Genomic DNA, 21,454 nt, shown 5'->3' on the forward strand with positions numbered 1-21,454 from the left:
TATAGGGCATCTGGGTGGCTTAGTCGATTAAGCGTCCAACTCTTGATTTCAGCTCAGATCATGATCTCACCATGATGAGATCAAGTCCCACGTGGGGTGGTATGTGGAGCCTGCTTGGAATTCTCTCTCTACACCTCCCTCGCTCATTTTCTCTCTCTCTTCTTCTCTCAAAACAAATACACTTTAAAAAAAGATCACATTTTGCATTGTATCAGACTACATAACCATCTTTTAAGAGAATCCTAGTTTGTCTTGCTTACTGTAGATTTACAATGATAACATGATCTCTCTCAACCCCACAGCTGGGTACCCCCTCCCTAAAAATGCTGGGGTTCCTTATCTATTTGGTCCCTTTAGAGATGGTCACTGCCTATGAGAAGAGAGATTCTGTGTCTTACTTAATGTTAACCAACACCTTTCCACTGCTCTTTTCTGTTTCCTGATGCTCTTTTCTGCCCTTAGAAGAATATGAAACATTCCACGTCAGTAAGAGCTTGAGATATTACAAATAGCTATCATGTTTCCTCTTCGTGTTTTCTGTCCAGACCTAATGATGATTTCACATTTTCCCCATGAAACCATTTCCAGCATCTAATTATTTTGTTTTTGAATCTATTTGAATAATTGCTTCAAATCCCAAATACACACAACATTTACAGTCTGCAACGTTTTAGCCTGTAGTTTTAGGTTATTCTATACAGGTTTTTTCCACTAATGTTTTTATGTTAAGTTCTAGATAAACGATACTGACAACAGACTATCTGGTCTCTCAGGAGTTGAGGTGTGGTGGAGAATCAGAGACAGGCAGTACGGGGAGTAGGAGAGTGCATGGATAAGATTTAGAGGAGGGAGCTCTCAGCTCGAGAAACACTTTTAACTTGAAGTTGTGGTGAGTGGTGGATGGCATACTGGACGAGGAGCCTGAGGCCTTTATTTCAGGCTGTCACTGTGATGGTCAAGCTATGTAACACAGATGCCTCTTGCCTCATCAATAAAATGAGAATTGTAATCGCTTGTCTGCTTATCTCAACTGGTGGTTGTTACAGTCATATGAGGTAAGCATGTAAAAGTGCTTTGCAAATTATAAAGTGATCCAGATGGAATACATTTGTTATTTAGGCAAAAGTTAAAAAAAAAAAAAAAAAAGAATCCTACCTCTTTTGTTCTGAGGATATTTTTCTGTGCCCTTCTCATTCAGGGTTTCACGAGAATTAATGTCAAAATGTCACTGTGTGTCATGAAATGACTTATTTCTGATTCCCCCAGACCAGTAGGAGCCATTTTTCATCATTGGGATAATTGAGAAAACAGTTTCTTAAATCATGGTCTCTGATAGACCCCATCTGAGAAAGTCTGCCCCGGACTTTAGCATCTTAGTTTCTTGTTTATTTTCCTGTCAGAAACTAAAAACGTGTGGAATGTAATCATGTGTTTATGTGGGATTTGAAGTTGTTAGTTAAGCAGAGTTAGGAACCCCGGATCTGATGTTCCCCTCAGTGGCATTTCCTCCCATGCACCCACATGCCATGGACCTTGTCATTTCCAGTGTGCAGCTCCCTTAACACCTGACCTGTCTTCACAGCCTACTCCATGTATGCATTCCAGCCGTAGTAATTGCCCAGTTTTAGCGGAACCAGATATGTGGATCCCACTGTGTCCTCCCTGCCCTTTGCTCGTATCTTCCAGTATACTCAGTTCCTCTTAGCAGCCTGGACCCCACAGCACATTACTGTTGTCACCCGTGTGCACACGTCCTGCCCTTTCATCCGCATCCTTGTCCAGTAAACTCCAACCCTGTTTCCTTCAGTTATCTGTCTACCCGCAGCCTGACTCATGCAGCAGTCAGTTGAGAGAAAACAGACCACTCCAGCTGGCCTCATGTTAAGTTCATGAGCACTCGGTGCTGCTGCATGACATCTCCTTCTAGTCAAGCCTCTAAAGCCTCATTCCCTACTGGCTTGGGGTGATGACCTTGCTGTGCTGCTTTTCTTTTTTTTTTTTTTAAACCAAGAAGATAGCCTAAAAAATTGTTTATTCAGGTATACTTTGTTATCCCTACCTACACAGTATGCCAAAATAGCAATGGTTTGATTTTTTAATGTTTATTTGTTTTGAGAAGGAGAGAGAGGCGGAGGCAGAGGCAGAGGACCTGTGCATGGAGGGCCAGACAGAGACGGAGAGGGAATCCCAAGCAGGTTTTGTGATGTCAGTGCAGAGACCAATGCAGGGCTTAAACCACAAACTCTGAGATCATGACCTGAACTGAAATCAAGAGACATTCAACCCACTGAGCCACCCAGGCGCCCCATTGGTTTGATCTTTTAAAACAATCTGTGATTTTGAAACTTAAGTTTTCCTTTACAAATCTGGATAGACTCCATGCATTGTTCCTTTTTATCCAAGAGATTCATGGAGGATGAGGCATTTGAACTGGAGTCTGAAGGAATATTAGAGTTCTCATAGAGGAGAGCAGGGAGAAAGATTTCCGGATAGAAGAGATGAGCAAATATGTAAACAACACAGAGTAGGATGTCTGGGAAATAGTGGTTAACTGTTGAAGGAGCAAAGTAAGACTGTTACAGCCAATCTGGACCAGAATTTAGAGGGCCTGAATGCTGACCTGTGGAATCTGCACTCAAGGAATGAACACCTAATTTGATTCATTCATGTAGTTGAGCATATCCTCACACTGCAGTGTTTGTGGGTGAAGTTGGAGAGAGTCCTGGGGGGAGTGTGGTCTCATCCCAGAGGGCAGTCACATGGTGCTGGGAAGCTTGGGAGAGCTCTTTAGCCTGCTGCCATTAGTACCTGTGCTAGATGTTGTGTGTGAACATGGTTAGTAATCCACATTACAGATGTAAGTAGTTAGTTACTTAGCTTGGTTGAGTTACTTCAGTTAATGACTTTCTGGAATTAACTTCTGGGGATGAGGCATTGTGCTTGGTGGGGAACACAGATGGAAAGAGCGAGCATACAGTTTATGGAGAGATACAACACAGTGAACCAGTTTTCTGACAGAGGGAAACCAGGCTTACAGCAGAGACCCCCAGTGCTGTGGGCACAGCAGACTAACCCTGCTTGGGACACACAGGGAAGTCTTGGGAGCATCATTTGGTCCCTATGTTGGGAGTGTAGCAGGATTGGGTATAGAGCATCCTGTACATTTTACTCACTAGTTGATAATATTGTATGTGTTAAATTTGTACTATTTTATTGTACTATTAACTCTTTAAAGTACATGTCATACTTCACTTCAGTCTCATAGCACAAGGGGTTCTGCTGTTAGGTTGCTGTGTCTCACAAGGTAAAAGTAGAAGCAGGGGGACAGATGTGCAGCTGTGAGGGGGCAGATATGTAGGAGGTCTTGGAAGCTGACTGTTTCATAGATAAACTTTGAGGTGAGCATTGTTCATCAGAGCTCTGAAGTTCATCCTTTTATTAAGAACATTAGCAAAAAAAAATTAGCAATCATAGATTAGTAGCCTTACATTTGAGAATTAAAGTCATGGCTCTGTTCAACAATTACGAGAAATTATTGGGGAAAAAGGAAACCTGGATGATACTTTAGATCCTGCACTTAATTGCATACCTTCGATTTCTAATCAAGACCTCATGATGGGAGCCTCTCTGAAAATAAAGGGTTCTTTCATGTTGCCAGATTTTGGTCTTGGGCATCTGTGAAGACAGGCTCTCCCCTAAGGACAAGTTCTCTTCTCAGTCATCCCCTGAGGACTTTGGCTCTGTAGCTCAGCCTGGTCCCACTTCCTTTTGACCAAATCCAGTTTTCTAGTCTGAAGTCAATCCTGTCTCCATCCATAGGCCCAATATTTTCTATTCGTCTTAGTCTTCAGCTTCATCCCTGGTAAGTTTCCCTGTTATAATTACCTCTTCTTTTTACCTGAATTTTCCATTCAGCTGATCTCTTCCCAACCATTTGCTAACCATGTTTTTATTACTTCCGCCTTTTCATGTTGTATGGTTTATGCCTTGTTCCCTGTGGGACAGCTCATAGGAAAACAGTACATTCACAGTCAGTTCTCCCATTTCCTGACCTAACTTTTGGCAGAATCTAGTACACTGCTCAGTGCTCAAAGATTTGTTGAATGGATGATTGGATTAGTAAACTGCAGATTACATCTTGTTAGTGATGTTTGTCCCTGCGAATGCTGATTATTTCTCGGTGTTATTTTGCCACAGTGTTGTTTTTTGTTTTTTTTTTTAAATGGACACACTCACAGAAAACATGGTTGTTCTCTCCGAGTGGTGTCTCCATCACAGCATGCTATTCCCATTACATAGAGTAGTAGAAAAATAACAGATGTGAACAGGAAACTTTAAAGCAAAGGAAAACATATGTTAACTGGTTTTTAATAAATATTCACTAACATGAATTTTTTGTATTATATGCTACCAATGTTTCTATATTGTAACACTTCTCTTAATTGGGAAAAAGCACTTATGTTTTCATAAGAAATTTTTAATTAAAATGAGATCAAACTTTGTTCTGGAAAGTTTAAAGTAATTGGAAAGCCTCATTGCATTTTATCATTTTAAAGACTCAATTACGTCATTGGTATGCCACACAAACTGGGATATAAGAAACCAAAGTGTTAGTATATGACTCAGATTTTTTTCCCAGACAGTTTTAAATTTAACTCTATAAAAGCAAAGTAGTATACATTCCTGTTACACCCAAGGCCTAAAGAAGTAAGACTCTTTTCCTATTAAAAATATGAACATTTCAAAAAATTCTTTAGCCAGAATACATTTAAATCTTTACTGAAACCCAAGAAACTTTCCTTTCATGCTAGATAGAGCACTCACATCTTCTCTTTGAGAAAGATATAAATGAAAGCAGAAACATGTCAAGGAATCGGTCAACAGAGAAATTTTAAGATAATGTCTAGTGAAATTTGTACAAATCTCCTTCTTCCCTGTCACCCTGGCCGGGTATGTGGCTCACAGACACAGCTTCTGTCATTTAAAGTTGAGAGAGAAGGAGACAAAATGATTCCATTAACCTGAGAATCTTTCATTTCCAAGTAACGAACAAAAAAAACCTAAACAAAGATTATTTATTGGGTAAATATTAAGTTAAAAAATTAAAATTACTTTATTACTTCTTTCTGTGAATATTTTTGCTACAGAGTTTTAAGGTAGCTTTTCTCAGATACCGTGCTTTCATGACGGCTGCCATCTATTTTAATGTTAAACAAATCAAACATACTTAAAGAAATTTTAACAGTAGGAATACTTTCTTTAAAAATTGAAAATTATTTTATCATCATACCTGTTGAGTTTGCTTTAGTTTTCAGGGGTTGATGAATTTGCAAATCCTGTAAATTCAATCAGATATTCCTAAATTCTTTAACTGAGTCTCTTAAAAATCCACAGTGACTGTGTCCAGACAGGGCTGTCCTTGAATTACTGTAGCAATTTAAGCAAATATAATCTGCTTGGAAAACAGTTGGCTTGAATTAAAATTATGTATTTCTTTTCATTATCCAAAACTTTGTGGATTCAAATTGAGATGCTTGTGCTGTGGGTCAGATTTATGTGGCTTACTTCCCTCTCTTTTCCCCTTAATTTTGGTTTGAGGTGTGGCAAGAATTTCCTCTAATATGAAAGGCAAACAGAGCTAAATGAAACAGCATGTACTGATTACTGTTTTTATTTTCATTTTCATGCCAAGGAATTCTCCAAATTAAGGTCCCCTGTGACATGGAGCTCAGCTTCTCGGCCATTTAAGGTGGAACTCAGAGCTGTCTTGAAATGGTGCTTGTTTGAACCCTTATGTTCACACCACTGCTTCCCTTTATGAAGACAGGAAACTGAGATTAGAAACATAGAACATTCCTCTATAGAGTAATCTCTAGTTTACTTTTTAAGTGAAGGAGCTTGTCATTAGTGACACAGATTAAAGATAAGACTTTTCCACACAGAATTATACCTTCTTTTCTGTTTGCTATCCCCATTCTCACCTTCCTCCCAAATATATCCACTGGAATGCCTGCCAGTAACCTTTGAAACAAAAATTAATCTGGCGATGGAATTTGGTGTCTTGTACTCAGGAGGTAAAGCTCTGATTTGCCTGTTTACATTAGTACAAAAAATAAGTTTACAGTATTGACTGAGATGGAAATAGAAACTTCTGTTGACCAACTACTGTTGCCTTCATTTTGTGGATGTAGACAATCTCATTTCAATGAGTTGTCTCTCCTGAAGAGTAGCAGTTAATTGCTTCAATGCTACATTTTTATACTAGTGTTTTCATATTTCAACAGAGAGTTAACTTGGATTTCTTGGCAGTGAACTTTGAGCTCATTCTTTGGAAGGCTCTTTAAAGTTTGTGGAAACTAACAAGGTAAAATGAATCCTGGAATTTGTTTTTGCGTCCTCAAACGGTGTTTACCATTATATTTTTACAAAAAAATCACAGGATTTATTTTCTTATACTTCAGGTTTTTTAAAAGCGTGCTGTGTTTCAAGTGATGCTTGGCAATATTGTAAAAATCTCATCTATTATTTGAGACACTGGTATGTAAAACATGGCAGACCATATCTGGGCCAAGGTTTCATCTTGTTACTGATCGTTTCCATATGTTTCCTATTAGTCTTTGTTCTTAAGGCTTCTACACTAAGGAAGAGAGAGCAGATCTGTAATTTTTTCCAAAAATTATTGTATGTACCCTCATAGTTCTTTTGGAAGATAAACTTAAAATTGAAAGTTTAATTGCTCTATAATTCTTCATATAACACTCTGATTTGAATTTCTGAGTGATTATGTTGTTCATGTACCTAACAAATGTGAAAAGAATGTGTATCAGTCAGTAGCTAGAGCACATAAAATCACATGTATTCAGGAGATTTGAAAGAGATGGACGGTGTCCAGGAGGCATGAGTTGGGGGCAGGGGATCCGGGGAGCGCTGGCTCAGTCAGGCCTTAGAGAAGAAAGTAGAAGCTGTAAGTGATGGTCACAGTTCATTGTTTCAGGCTGGTGGGTATAATTGCAGCAGTGGAAGAGAGAAGCCCACTGAATCGATGAAAAGTCTAAGTTATAATCTATAATTTTAATTTAGCTGAGTAGATACAGTATCTTCAAAGCTGAATAACTAGTGCTGGCAGAGAAAGGTCAGACTGAGACCTGCTGAAATGTGGTAATTAAGGATTTTTTTCATTACATTCATTCAGCTAATACTTAAGAGCACATGCTTTGTTCAAGGCAGTTTTAAGTGCTATAGACTCAGCAGCAAGTCCCTGTTGTCATGGAAAAGGAAAACAGAAAATAGATGAAGTGGTACAGAATGCAGTGGAGAAGAATAAAGCAAGATGGGGGATAAACAGGAATGACACGGGCACAGGCAGCAGCTGTGACGGTCCTGTGCACACCTGTGTGGCGGGTGGGGGAGCCAGGTGTCCCACTGCTGGACGGAGGTTACAGATAAGCAAGGGGAGGCAGCGGGAAGGACGCACGGCGAGGGGCCAGAGCGGAGACCTCAGCATGAACTCGTGCGCACACAGCTGGTGCCACAAAGACACGTTTGGAGACGCGTGTGTGCACACGTGCTGGCGTACACACACCTGTCTCCTGGGAGGGTGTAGAAGCAGTGACTGTCCAGCAGCAGCAAACAGCCAGCACCCAGATCTTGGCTTCGAACACCACTTTCCAGTAAAAGAAACCAGGCTTCTTGGAGAAACGACTGATTCCAGGCCTGGGGCGCGGAGCCTTCGGGATGAGCCGGGAGCAGCCTAGAGCACCGGGAAGCAAGAGATACGGGAAATCTCTGTACTTTCTCAGTTTTGCCATCAACCTAAAATTGCTCCAAAAAATGCTCTATTAATAAAAGTTTTAAGAAAGGAAGTTACTATCTTAGATAGTTTAGCAAAGACCTGAATATAGTGAGGGAACAGTCCAAATTGGTATCATATGGGAGAAGACAGTATGGCTGGGGCTGAGTGATCTGGGCAGGGAGGGTATCCTCAGAGAGGCAGCCAGGACCAGAGTCAAGGTCTGGCACATGCTTGGAAGCCTCAGCCTCGCAGCATCACACATCAGCTCAGTTTGGGAGGTACATGTGACCCTTAGCCAATGAACTGCCTCCATCAGAAAACCCATTCAGGAAGCCCTACGGTGGTCTCAACACTAGACATCACACGTGCCCGGCAGACACCCTCCATCTTTGTGGATCTGCCCACGCTCACTGGCTTCCATTTCCTCCATTGTTCTCTTTTCCCGTAAATAGTAGTCCCATTGCAACCGCACCCACTGTCTGATGGAAGTCAGAAATCTGGGAGTTCTCTAAATGAGTGTATCCCAAGTGTGGCGCAAGAGCCATCAGTGTCTGAATTTGCCGTGGCTGCTTATTTAACATTCAGGTGGCAGCACCGCCCTACTTGACCTGCAGAATCAGAGGCTGTAAGTGCGGCCCCAGGAACTTACATTGTTAACCTGTGTCGCAGGTGCCGTGAGAACTTGGGAACCACTGCTCTCACTGTCAGATTGGATCTGTCACTTGAGTCCTCTGTGATCTAGCACAGGAGTATCTTTCTGGTGGGCCTGTGTCTCTTGGTCTTCCCTGCCACCATCTTTTTTCCAGTGACCAACACTCTCCCTCAGATGTCGCAGAATCAGATGCCGCGCTCCTCTCCCTGTGTTCACACAGCTCCTTCTCGAATCCATCTTTCAGCTTACTCTATATAAAAGTAAAGCTAACTGTACAGTGCTTCTGCTTAAAATCCTCCAGTGTTGCTTCATTTTTTAAAATAAATTCCAAAGATAGGGGCTCCTGGCTGGCTCAGTCAGTAGAACATGTAACTCTTGATCTCTGGGTCAAGTCTCATGTTGGGTATAGAGCCTGAGAGAGAGAAAATTAAAAAAAAAATTATTTTTAATATATAAATGAACAAAAACACGTTCCAAACATGACCTTCTCATTTGATTAACTCTGACACCTACCTCTTGCCTGTTCTTGGACCGGGTGACTTGTGTTTCTGGGCTGCTTTCTAGCCTCCAGCTACCCGCTCCTTCCTCTTCCTTCAGATGCCAGCTGGGTGTCCTAACAATTCAACTCATTTCTGATACTGTCTATACAGAGTTGGTGTCACATCCCATCGGTTAAAGGCTCACTCCCACAAGACTGCTCCCACTTTGGATGCCAGACGCAGGTAGTAGGTCTGCAGCTTACCTGCCACCTCTGTGCTGTGTGGCTACAGGTTCCCACAGCCCCTCTTCAGGTTTTATAATTTCCTTTAATGGCTCACAAAACTCAAGTGCTTATGTTTATTAAATTATTATTTAATAAAGTATATGTTAAAGAATACAGGTGTAAAGCCAGATGAAAGGATACATAATGTGAGGTCTGGAGGGGCCCTGAGTCTAGGAGCTTCTGTCCCCTTGGAATTGAAGTATATTATGCTCCCGGTTCGTGGAGATGCTCACCAGCCCGGGAACGTTTCTAAACCCTGTACTTGAAGGGTTTTTGTGGAGGCTTTTGCATGTAGGTGTGATGGATGGTTAACCTAGTCCTGAACGCCTCTCCTTCCTCGGAGGATGAGGGACGGGGCTGAAAGGTCCAAGCTTCTAATCATGGCAGGTCTTTCTTATGACCAGCCCCCATCCACCAGCCATCAAGGAACCCACCCAGAGTCACCTCCTTAGAACAAAAGATACTCTTATCACCCAGGAAATTCCAAGTGATTTAGGAGCTCTGTATCGGGAACTGGGGGCAGACACCAAATGTATATTTCTGTGTCACAAGGTACACCATGAAACCTCCCTGCAGCTTCTGTTCACAACCCCCTGCTTCCCATCCCAGGAGTCACTGCTAAGGACCGGTAGATGTAGGACTCCAGGGTACTACCGTCCCTGAGACCTTCAGTAGAATAGTGTGGTTATTTTCTTGTGAGTCTTTCTAGAGATATTTTATGCACCTAGAAGCAACTATATATATATTTAAAAACTATTGTTTTTAAAAAAATTCTTGTATGAAATTTTTGATATTTTTAATCTTATCCTAATATAAGCATTGATGCAATTAATAACCTTTTATATGTCATCGCATGTGTGGGCAGGTATACTTGAGAGAGAAATCTACAGAGAAGGGCATGCTCTCCATGGAGTGTCAAGGGCACGTGTCGAATCCGCCTTGCTGTACTTGCTTGATCAAGGTGGTGTGGTGGGTGAAAGTGGTGCCGTGCTTGAGCATTCACTTACTCTGAGTCTGTTGGAATATCTCTGACATTTTACATCTGTGTCTGCTGCTTTTTCTGGAGCAGTCTGGATCTTTTTTACTTTTTTTTCTATTGTGTTGTAGGTCTTTTTCTGATTGAGTTTTGGCATTTCTTTATAAGGGAAATTAGGCTTATATGCTGTGTCTCAAAATGGTTATTTTCCAGTTTGTCGTTTGTCCTTTGACTTTGCTCTTGACAGTTTTGCCACAAAGACTTGATGTTGTTGAGCTTCTCCGCTTCTACTTAAGGTCCTGCAGTTTTTGTGTCAAAGTTAAAACCACCTTCTCCACTTCCTCGTTATCAGAAAAATTCTCCCACGGTTTCTTCTGGGACAACTATGGTTTCTTTTATTGTTTTTAGTTTTTGCACTTAAATGTCTGATTTGTTAGAATTTATAGCTCGTGTACAGTGTCATCCTCCCGAATGTTTTGCGGATGGCTCTCCCCGTGTCCCAGTGGTGTTACTTGAACAGCCACTTTCCCCTGTCCATTGTCAAAGGCCACTGTTCCCACAGCAGAATGAGTTTTTCCCGGACATTCCACCGTTTTCTCTTGAGCTGTCTGTCAGCTGTGTAGTTATTTTATAAAACCATCCTTAACATGGCCCTGGTGTTGATTTATCAGATACCTTGTATTCTACTATAGTCAGTACTTTTTTATTCATTTTTAAAATTAAAAATTTTACTTTGAGATAATTGTAGACACTTACACATTGTAAGAAATAACACAGAAATCGTGTGTGTGCTATAGCCTAGCTCCCCTAATGATAACATCTTGCGAAACTATATAGAATGTTACCACAACCAGGATACTGAGGGTGCTGACGTCAAATAGAGGACATTTACGTCCCGGCAAGGGCTCCACATGTTACCCTTTTATAGCCACAGAAATCTCTTGTTTGTCTCCCTCTCATCCTAGCTCTTAACAGTTAATCTGTTCTGTTGTAGCAATTTTGACATTTTAAGAATATTATGTAAATGTGGGGTGCCTGGTGGCTCATTCGGTTTAGCAGCTTATTTCGTCTCAGGTCATGATCTCACCGTTCCTGAGTTCGAGCCCCGCGTCGGGCTCTTGTGCTGACAGCTCAGAGCCTGGAGCCTGCTTTGGATTCTGTGTCTCCCTCTCTCTCTTGGTGCCTCCCCTGCTTGCTCTCTCTCTCTCTCTCTCTCTCTCAAAAATAAATAAATATTTTTTTAAAATTTTAAGAAGAATATTATATAAATGGAATAATATAACACACAACCTTTTGGAATTGACTATTTCACTCAGCATCATTCTCTGAAGACTCATACAGGTAGTTGATCAGGTTGTATGTCAATAGTTTATTCCTTTCTGTTACTACTATTCCTTAACAAGGATGTATCATGACTGGTTTAATTGTTCATCTGCTGAAGACTATGGGTTGCTCTGATTTAGGGCTATTACCAATACAGTTACTGTGCACACTCCTGTACAGATACTTTCGTGAACATCAGTCTCCATCTTTCTGGGATAGATGCCGAGGACTGTAACTGCTAGGTCACATGGGATGCCCGTGTTTAGTTTTTAAAAATCTGCTGAACTGTTTTTCAGAGTGACTATACCGTTTTAAATTTCCACTGGCAAAGTATGAGAGATCCACTGTCTGTACATCCTCCTTAGCATTTGGTGTTACCTTGAAATCAGATAGAATGAGTCCTCCCTTTCTTCCAGAATTATTTTACCTATTCTGGTTCCTTTGCCTTTCCACATAAGTTTTGGAATAATAATGTCTATATCTACAAAAAATCATGGTGGAATTTGGGTAAGAATTATATTAAAAATGTATATCAAATTTTGCCTGTTTTTTTTAAAGGTTTTATTTGTTTATTAAAAATTATTTTTAAAGTTTATTTATTTTGAGAGAGAGAGAAAGCACGAATGGGGGAGGGCCAGAGAGAGAAGAGAGAGCAAAAATCCCAAGCAGACTCTGCACCACCAGCACAGAGCCTGATGTGGGTGGGGCTTGAATCCACAAACTGTGAGATTATGACCTAAGCCTAAATTGGATGCTTAACTGACTGAGCCACCCAGGCACCCCCAAAGGTTTTATTTTTAAGTAATCTCAGCACCCAAAGTGGGGCTCGAAGTTATAACCCCAAGATGAAGAGTCACATGCTCCATTGACTGCCAGGGAGCCGCCCCTTGCCTGTTTTTAATTAGGTTGTTTGCCTTATTATGAGTCTAAGTGTTCTTTACATATTCTGAATACAAGTCCTTTTATCAGATATATGGCTTACAATTTTTTTCTTCCAGTCCATGGCACAAGTTTTAATTTTCTTAATAATGTCTTTTATACACATATATTAATTTTGTAAAGCCCAAGTTAATCTACTTTTTTCATGCCTTTTGGTGTCAAGTCTAAGTATTAATTTCCTGACTAAGTGGTTAAAGACTTTTTCCTATATTCTTACAGAAGTTTGTAGTTTTATCTCTTAAATTTGGGTCTATGATCTATTTTGTTAGGTGTTTTTTTAAAAAAAAAATTTTTTTTTAATGTTTATTTATTTTGAGAGAGAGGGAGACAGAGCACGAGCAGGGGAGGGGCAGAGAGAGGAGGCGACACAGAATCTGAAGCAGGCTCCAGGCTCTGAGCTGTCAGCAACAGAGCCCGACGCGGGGGCTCAAACTCACAAACCCATAAGCCATGAGATTGTGATCTGAGCCAAAGTTGCACGCGAAACTGACTGAGCCACCCAAGCGCCTCATAGTTTAAGTTAGTTTTTGAATGCATTGTGAGGTTAGGGTCTAATAACTTCTTCTTTTTTTTTTTTTTGCATGTGAATTTGCGTGTGAATATTCCAACCTTCTCAGGACAATATGTTGAGAAGATGATTATTTCCCTATTGAATTACCTTGATATCTTCAAAAATCAGTTAACCATGAAAGTACAGGTTTGTTTCTAGATTCTCAGTCCAGCTCTATTGCAGCCTTACTGGTTACAACAGATTTACATTACATTTTGCCATTAGGTAGGTAGTATATATCCTCCAACTTTGTTCTTTTTCCAAATCGTTTTCATTGTTGCAAGCTTTTTGTGTTTCTCTGTGATTTGCAGAACTGGTGTGTGTGCGTGTGCCCTCATAACGTAATATGATGATTGAGTGCTTGGTATGTGAACATTGCATTTAAAATGCTTAGTTTGTTGTTGCCATATGGTATGGGCTCAGTAAATGCTAGATGCTGTATTTTTTTTTCTTGTAAGATTAAAAAAAAATGGTTAATGTTTATTTATTTGTTTGTTTGTTTTTTGAGAGAGAGAGAGACAGAGTGCGAGCAGGGGGAGGGCTGAGCGAGAGGGAGGCACATAAAGCAGGCTCCAGGCTCTGAGGTGCCCGCACAGAACCGACACAGGGCTTGAACCCACGAACTGTTGAGATCATGACTTGAGGCAAAGTTGGATGCTTACCCGACTGAGCTACCCAGGCGCCCCTTTCTTGCCAGATTTTATAGTCTTATGAGGATACTTAGGTGTTTTAGAAGTATACAGAGCATAATTCTGCTTGTCCAGTTTTCAGATATCCCATTCCTTTGTTTTCCTAATTCCTATCAGGAAGTTAGGAATTTCCTATTTTTTATTAGTCAGACCATGTATGACTTTTCTGCTTCTAGGAAGGTGCCCTTGTTTACCTTTTTTTTTTTTTTAAGATTTATTTTTAGGTAACCTATACCCAATGTGGGCTTGAACTTAGAACCCTTAAGACCATGAGTCACATGCTCTACCAACTGAGTCAGCCAGGTGCCCCCATCATTTGTTACCTTTTTAAAATATGAAAGTAGTATTTAAAAAAAATTTTTTTAAATGTCTGTTGTCTTTATTTTCACACCGTATATTAGAATAAGACTGCCCTCCCATGGTGAAAATTCGGTAATTGTCTAATAAACTTAATGGTCCTGTTTTGGGGAAAAATTTAGAAATATGTATCTTTTTTAAGATAGGCGAGGAATTAGAAATAGCCTATTCAGGGGCGCCTGGGTGGCTTAGTCAGTTATGCGTCCGACTTTTGCTTGGGTCATGATCTCGCGGTTCGTGGGTTCGAGCCCCGCGTTGGGCTCTGTGCTGACTGCCAGCTCAGAGCCTGGAGCCTGTTTCAGTCTGTGACTCCCTCTCTCTCTGACCCTCCCCTGCTCACGCTGTCTCTCTCTCTCTCTCTCTCCTAAAAATAAATAAAACAAGGTCAAAAATCTAAAAAAAAAAAAATAGCCTATTCTGTGGTCTCAAAATGGGCAGAGACAGTAGAATCCCCATAGCTGTAGGGTCACAGCAGCTAACCAGCCCTAGAGGCTAGTCCACACAGCTCGTCGTGAGTCACGGGTCTTAAGTCTCCTGTTCTCACAGGGGAAACAGTTTGCTCATCTTAGAAATTTAAGTGATGGGGTTCCTGGGTGGCTTAGTTGGTTAAGCGTCCGACTTTCGCTTAGGTCATGATCTCACGGTTCGTGGGTTCGAGCCCCGCGTCAGGCTCTGTGCTGACTGCCAGCTCAGAGCCTGGAGCCTATTTCAGTCTGTGACTCCCTCTCTCTCTGACCCTCCCCTGCTCACGCTGTCTCTCTCTCTGTCTCCTAGAAATAAATAAACATTTAAAAAAAAAAAAATTTAAGTGAGGCTGCTTCTAGATCCAGAGTTCTCTTGGTCCCTTTGCTTTGGGGGATACCATTTCATGGCCAATCTCATCTTAGAATTCTTAGAGTCACCTTTGAGACGTAGTCCGACATCCTCTTTGTTTTCTGTGGAATTATACAGCATTGCTGAAAGTGCCCTTTAGATGAGAGGAATGCTTTGGTTTCTTCAAAGTATTGAAATGATTAGACATATGGATGAGAGGGGGGTTTATGGACCCAGGAAGCAGAAGTGCCATTATTCTGTTTCCTGAGGTTAGCAGCTATTCAGAAAATGTATAAAAAGAAACTTTTAAGGAGTGAGCTGTGCTGCTGTTGGCCAAGTTCTGATTGGAGGAGCAAATTAATGGATGTTTGCTGGCGGGTGTTGGGGGTGGAAGAGTGGCTTGGGAAGGGGGTGCACCAGCCTCTGGGGTGATGAGCAGGGTTTGTATCCTGATCTGCTTCAAGCTGGATATCCACATCATACCACATGCAGAAATTAACTCGAATAGAACACAGACCTAAATGTAAGAGCTAAAACTGCTGAATATTAGGAGAAAACAAAGATTTTGGTTTTTATGACCTTGGATTACACAACGGTTTCTCAGCTGTGACACTAAAAGCACAAGAAACAAAAGAAATTTAATCAAAATCAAAATTTAATTTTTTAAATGTTTGTTTATTTTTGAGAGAGTATAAGCGAGGGAAGGGCAGAGAGAAGGAGACAGAGGATCTGAAGCAGGCTCTGCACTAAAAGCAGAGAACCTGATGTGGGGCTTGAACTCATGAACTGTGAGATCATGACCTGAGCTGAAGTCAGACACTTAACCAACTGAGCCACCCTTGGTGCCCATTAAGATTCTTTTTCTGTCTTAAAGTCCGTAATAAAGGACTTACTCCACAAGTAAGTTGTCATGATTCACTTGTTTCCAAACTTTAATGGATTTCAAGTGAGTAATATTTTGTATTTACCATAAAATGAGTTTGTGGCAGAAAACTTGACTTTGGTTCAGTTGTTTATAATTTTTATTAGTGATTTGTTTTTTGTAAATTTATAACCATAAATGGTTAACAGCTGCGGGATGAAGAACAAACATTAACAACAGGAAGTTAATTGCAGTGATTTCAGGAATCATTTCTGATATTTGAAAATTTTTTGTTCTGTCTTTTTCAGAAAAAGATTAACTTCACTACTTTAAGTTCTGCTACTGAGATAATAGACTGATCTGTTTGTTTAGGTACTTTTTTTTGTTTTCTTTTTTGTTTTAATTTTTTTTATGTTTATTCATTTTTGAGAGAGAGAAAGAAAGAGAGGGAGAGGGAGCAAGCACGAGGGAGGAGGGAGGGGCAGAGAGAGAGAGGGAGACACAGAATCCAAAACAGTCTCCAGGCCGTGCCTGCCAGCACAGAGCCTAATGCGGGGCTCAAACCCACAAGCTGTGAGATCGTGACCTGCGCTGAAGTTGGACGCTCAACCACAGAGCCACCCAGGCGCTGTTTAGATAATTCTAAGCTTAGTATTAACCTTATGAATTTGATTATTAATTTTAAGACCTGGATTTTTACAATTTCAGTGAGCAGTGAGCATTTGACTTTTCTTCTTCTTATAAGTGACATGATATCACAGTTTTATTTTTATGATACACTGTAGTAAAATGGATTATTGAAATTATTGGAACTTTAGAAGATTTTAATTTTAATATGATTATCATTATAATATAATCTCTTTAAGGACTTCACAATTTTTAATTTTTCTCATCAGTTAGTAATTGTCCAGTATAACAGTTACTCATATTTTATGAACCTTTACATTTTTTAAATTGAAGTATGTTGACGTGCAGTGTTATGTTAGCTTCAGGTGTATAACATGCTGATTACTGAAGTCTTTACAGTACCCAGCGCTCAGTGTGGTAAACGTGCTTGTCATCTGTCACCACACATTATTGCAGTATCATTGACTATGTTCCCTATGCTCTGCTTTTCATTCCTGTGACTTACTTATAACTGGAAGTTTGTACCCTTGGTCCCCTCACCCACATCTCCTCTGGCAGCCACCAGTTTGTTCTTTGTATTTAAGTCTGGTTTTTTGTTTGTTTTGTTTCTTGAATTCCACATGTTAGTCATGTGGTATTTGTCTTTATCCAACTCATTTCACTTAGTATCATACTCTCAAAGTCTATTCATGTTGTCACTGATTGCACGTTCTCATTCCTTTTTATGGCTGAGTAGTATTCAGCCGTAAAAAAGATGTATACAGGGCTGCCTGGGTGGCTCAGTCGGGTAAGCATCCGACTTCGGCTCAGGTCATGATCTCACGGTTTGTGGGTTCGAGCCCCACGTCGGGCTCTGTGCTGACAGCTCAGAGCCTGGAGCCGGCTTCAGATTCTGTATCTCCCTCTCTCTCTGCCCCTCCCCTGCTTATGCTCTGTGTGTGTCTCTCTCTCTCAGAAATAAATAAAACATTAAGAAAAATTTTTTTAAAAGAAGATGTATACAGCACATCTTTATCTGTTCAACTATGGATGGACCCTTCAGCTGCTTCCATATTGTGGCTATTGTAAATAATGCTGCAGTAAATGTATGGGTGCATCAATCTTTACAAATTAGTGTTTTCATTTTCTTTGGGTAAATAACCAGTAATGGAATTAACTGGATCATATGGTATTTCTGCTTTTAATTTTCAAGGACCTCCATACTGTTCTCCACATTGGCTGCATGAATTTAAATCCCCTCGAACAGTGCATGAAGGTTCCTTTTTCTCCACATCCTCCTCCACACTTATTTCTTGTCTTCTTGATCTTAGCCATTTGGACAAGTGTGAGGTGATACCTCATTGTGGTTTTGATTTGTATTTCCCTGACGGTGAGTGATGTTGAATATCTTTTTATGTGTCTGCATCTGAGTGTCCTCTTTGGAAAAAAGCTTCTTCAGACTCTTGCCCACTTTTTAATCAGATGTTTGCTTTTTTGTTGTCGAGTTGTATAAGTTCTTTATATATTTTGGATACTAACTCTTTATCAGATATGTCATTTGCAAATCTCTCCTCCTATTCAGTAGGTTGTCTTTTAGTTTTGTTAATATTTTCCTTCACTACGCAAACATTTTTTATCTTGGTGTAGTTACAGTAGTTTATTTTTGCTTTTGTTTCTGTGGCCTGGGGAGGCATATCCATAAATATGTTGCTGTGGACAATGTTCAAGGTATTATTTGTGTTTTCTTTTAGGAGTTTTATGGATTCGGGTCTGACATTTAGGTTTTTAATCTGTTTTGAGTTTATTTTTGTGTATGGTGTAACGAAGTGGTCCAGATTCTTTCTTTTGGATGTTGCTGTCCAGTTTTCCCAGTACCATGTATTGAAGAGACTGTCTTTTCCCCATTGTATATTCTTGCCTCCTTTGTAGCAGATTAATTGACCGATAAGTATGGGTTTATTCCTGGGCTCTCTATTCTGTTCTATTGATCTATGAGTTTTGTGCGAAACTATACTGTTTTGATCACTACAGCTTTGTGTAGTTTACCTTGAAATCTGGGGTTGTGATACCTGCTGCTTTTTTCTTTCTCAAAATTGCTTTGGCTATTCACGTTCTGTGGTTCCACACAAATTTAGTACTGTTTGTTCTCATTCTTTGAAAATTCATGTACATTTTATCATTCAATCCTCACAGCAACATAACTGATCAGTATTATCACGACTGCCCTTTGTAGATGAGGAGACTGGCTCAAAGAGACTTGCCAGAACTATACATGGAGCTGGATTTCTGGATTTATTTTTCCAACTCCAGCTCTGTATTCCTGGGCTCATTGTATTATATCACTACTGGTGGTAAACTTTTTCAGTCTTAATCACACTTGGATCTCATCCCTACAGCTTTATAAACAAAAGTAACTGTTTGCTCTAGGTTTCCAAACTGGGGTCAGAGTTTAAAAATTAAGTAAATTTACGGGGCGCCTGGGTGGCTTAGTCGGTTAAGCGTCCGACTTTCGCTTAGGTCATGATCTCGCGGTTCGTGGGTTCGAGCCCCGCGTCGGGCTCTGTGCTGACTGCCAGCTCAGAGCCTGGAGCCTGTTTCAGAGTCTGTGACTCCCTCTCTCTCTGACCCTCCTCTGCTCACGCTGTCTCTCTCTCTCCTAGAAATAAATAAAAATATAAAAAAAAAATTAAGTAAATTTCCTATAAAGCATTATTCTCAACCAGCTGCAATTTGACTCCACCCCCCACATTGGCAGTGTCTGCAGACTGGTTGTTGCACTGTGGGGATGGGGTGCATGTGCTACTGGCGTCTCCTGGGTAGAGACCTTCCACAAAGCAAAGGATAGCCCACCCCCTACCAGAACAGTCCAGCCCAGGATGCCAGCAGTGCCACAGTTGGAGACCCTTACTAGGAGAAACGGGACCTATTTACCTGTTCCTGACCTGGATATTCAAACCCTCTATCCCCCCTTACATACATGTATTATTTTTCTACTATCCTCAAAATTATTTAAAATCTAGTTTTGGGGGTAGTTTAAGATAAAGCAATCATCTTTCATAACACAGGCATAATTTGGAGCATTTTAGTAATGTTGCTATGAAAAAGCATTAATACTGTGCTAAAAGTGTTATATATAAATTAGAGTTTTCTGAAAAATACTTTATGTTCCTAGGCAGGAGGAGAAAAATTAAACCAAAGCACAAATATTTTACTTCAAGCCAATATTTTATTTTTTTTTTTATTTTCTAGTTTTCCCTATGTTGAATGCAAATAAAAAATAAGTACTCTTTTATACAGAGCTTTTAGTTCCTTTGTGTTATGTTTAGTCCTCTGCCTGTTCATTTAGACCAGCTGTGTTTTCAGAGTTGTTCAGTTTGTCATAGTTGAGTAGACAGTTTTTATAGAATGGATAGTGTCTAGGCTCTTCCAGCCAAGTTCTTACAAGGGACATCTTGAAAGTACTCCTTACGTACAAGGTGACATTGTCATATAACCTAACAATTGACATATTGTTGAAAGCTTATAATAACTGAGATAATAAACAATGTGAATTACAGATTTTATGTAAACAGTATGCATTTTCGTAGAGGTTTTATAATCCGGTAATAATAATTAATTTTAAAAAGCATGTGCTATAGTCTGAAACCAGATGCTATGAATAGCATCTGTCAAGTTGATAATAAACACGTACTGAAAGCTTTATTATAAGGAGTTAGTTTAAACATAAAGACAATAAGGCTGTAAAATATGGAAATTTGAATAAGATTATGTGAAACTATTCTTCAGCATTAATAGAAACATTACAGTACCACCCAAATTATTAAAGAAAGAATAATAATGTGCTCTCCATGTAGCCATTCTTGTCAATTTTGGTTTGCTAACAGCAAATGAAAGAGCACAAGTTTTGCTAAGTCAAGCATTCCATTTACAGTACAGTTCTTTTTAAGATGCATTTGATAACAAAGTGTTTAAATACTGAATGTGTTATTTTTTTGTTACTGAGAAAAGAATGTTCAAGCATGAGACTTATGCAAAATCATTTGTGTACAGAAGGAAACTGCAGCACATGCTTGTTTTTCTTGATCCTGATGGATTAATAGTTTTGCAAAATTCTGGTGAAATTTTTTGTCATAAAGTAAGTCAGTGGACTTATCATGTAGGAATAGATTTTTGCTTATTTGCATAATACCACCATTTTTTTTTAGAGTTCAAGTATTGCAAATGTAATAATTTCTAAATTTTATATTAAATGAATATTACTAATTACTACTTTCTGAAGTTCCCGAGCTGCACGCTCATCCTGCTCACAACACAGCGAAACGCGGCGGGCTGCACTTCCCAGTACCTCACCGGGTTGTTGGACAAACTTATTGCACTATATAAAGATTTCTTCATCTTCGGCACTGTTGGGCAGAAGTCGTTCACTCCCACTTTTGTAATTGAATTAGAGTGAAGGAAGATTATCTGTGGCAGTAGGAGAAAGAATGGATTAAAAACACATAATAAATGTAAAAAGAAAATGTTCTTTTTACAGTCCACATTTGTTCATGGCTTTATTTGTCCATTTATTTTATGCTAATTTGAATGTATTTCATTAAGATATATGTACTTGTCCGTTTATACCTGTTAAATACTTAATGTATCAACACAGTATGGAGGCTGCCTGCCATGGCCCACAGCACAGCTGCCCACCCACCCCACCCCCCCCCACCCCCCACGGAACACCCATGCCCAGCATACTCCGTGAAAATGGATGAACCCCAAAGGGTGTTTATAATGCAAAAAGCAGATATGTGACCTCCTCAGGTTGAACCAGAAAGATTTTCCTGGGCTCTCGCCAGGACCGGGAAACACTGTAAGGACCCTGAAGCAGCTGACTCACAACCAGCCTCTGGTGGTGAAGACAAACAAGTATGCCAAGCGATGATGGGACCATGCAATGAAAGTCACAAACTGGGAAGTGTGGGCACCTGGAGTCGCTGACCTGGTATTAATAGGCAGGACAAAGTCAGTGGAGTTTAAAGCACCCATGAGATAATCTTAAGATGACCTGAACTTTTGAAAGCAGGATGTATTGAAATAGGGGAAATACGGGGCGCCTGGGTGGCTTAGTCGGTTAAGCGTCCGACTTT

General features: G+C 40.1%; 2 protein-coding genes across 4 annotated transcripts in view; one reads left to right on the forward strand and one right to left on the reverse strand.

Annotated features, from left to right (window-relative positions):
- The window catches only part of CENPP (centromere protein P), a 222,571-nt gene that overhangs the window by 84,899 nt on the left and 116,218 nt on the right, over positions 1–21,454 (forward strand). The window lies entirely within an intron of this gene.
- ASPN (asporin) overlaps positions 19,564–21,454 on the reverse strand; it is a 29,839-nt gene continuing 27,948 nt past the window's right edge. For both annotated transcript variants that reach the window (XM_077773962.1, XM_077773963.1), the window contains exon 9: positions 19,564–20,786. In XM_077773962.1, the coding sequence (XP_077630088.1) occupies positions 20,589–20,786 (198 nt within the window). In that variant the 3' untranslated portion in view covers positions 19,564–20,588. The remainder of the gene's footprint in view (positions 20,787–21,454) is intronic.

The sequence above is a fragment of the Crocuta crocuta genome, unplaced genomic scaffold (genome assembly GCF_008692635.1).
Source record: "Crocuta crocuta isolate KB4526 unplaced genomic scaffold, BGI_CrCroc_1.0 scaffold866, whole genome shotgun sequence".
NCBI classification, from domain to species: domain Eukaryota; kingdom Metazoa; phylum Chordata; class Mammalia; order Carnivora; family Hyaenidae; genus Crocuta; species Crocuta crocuta.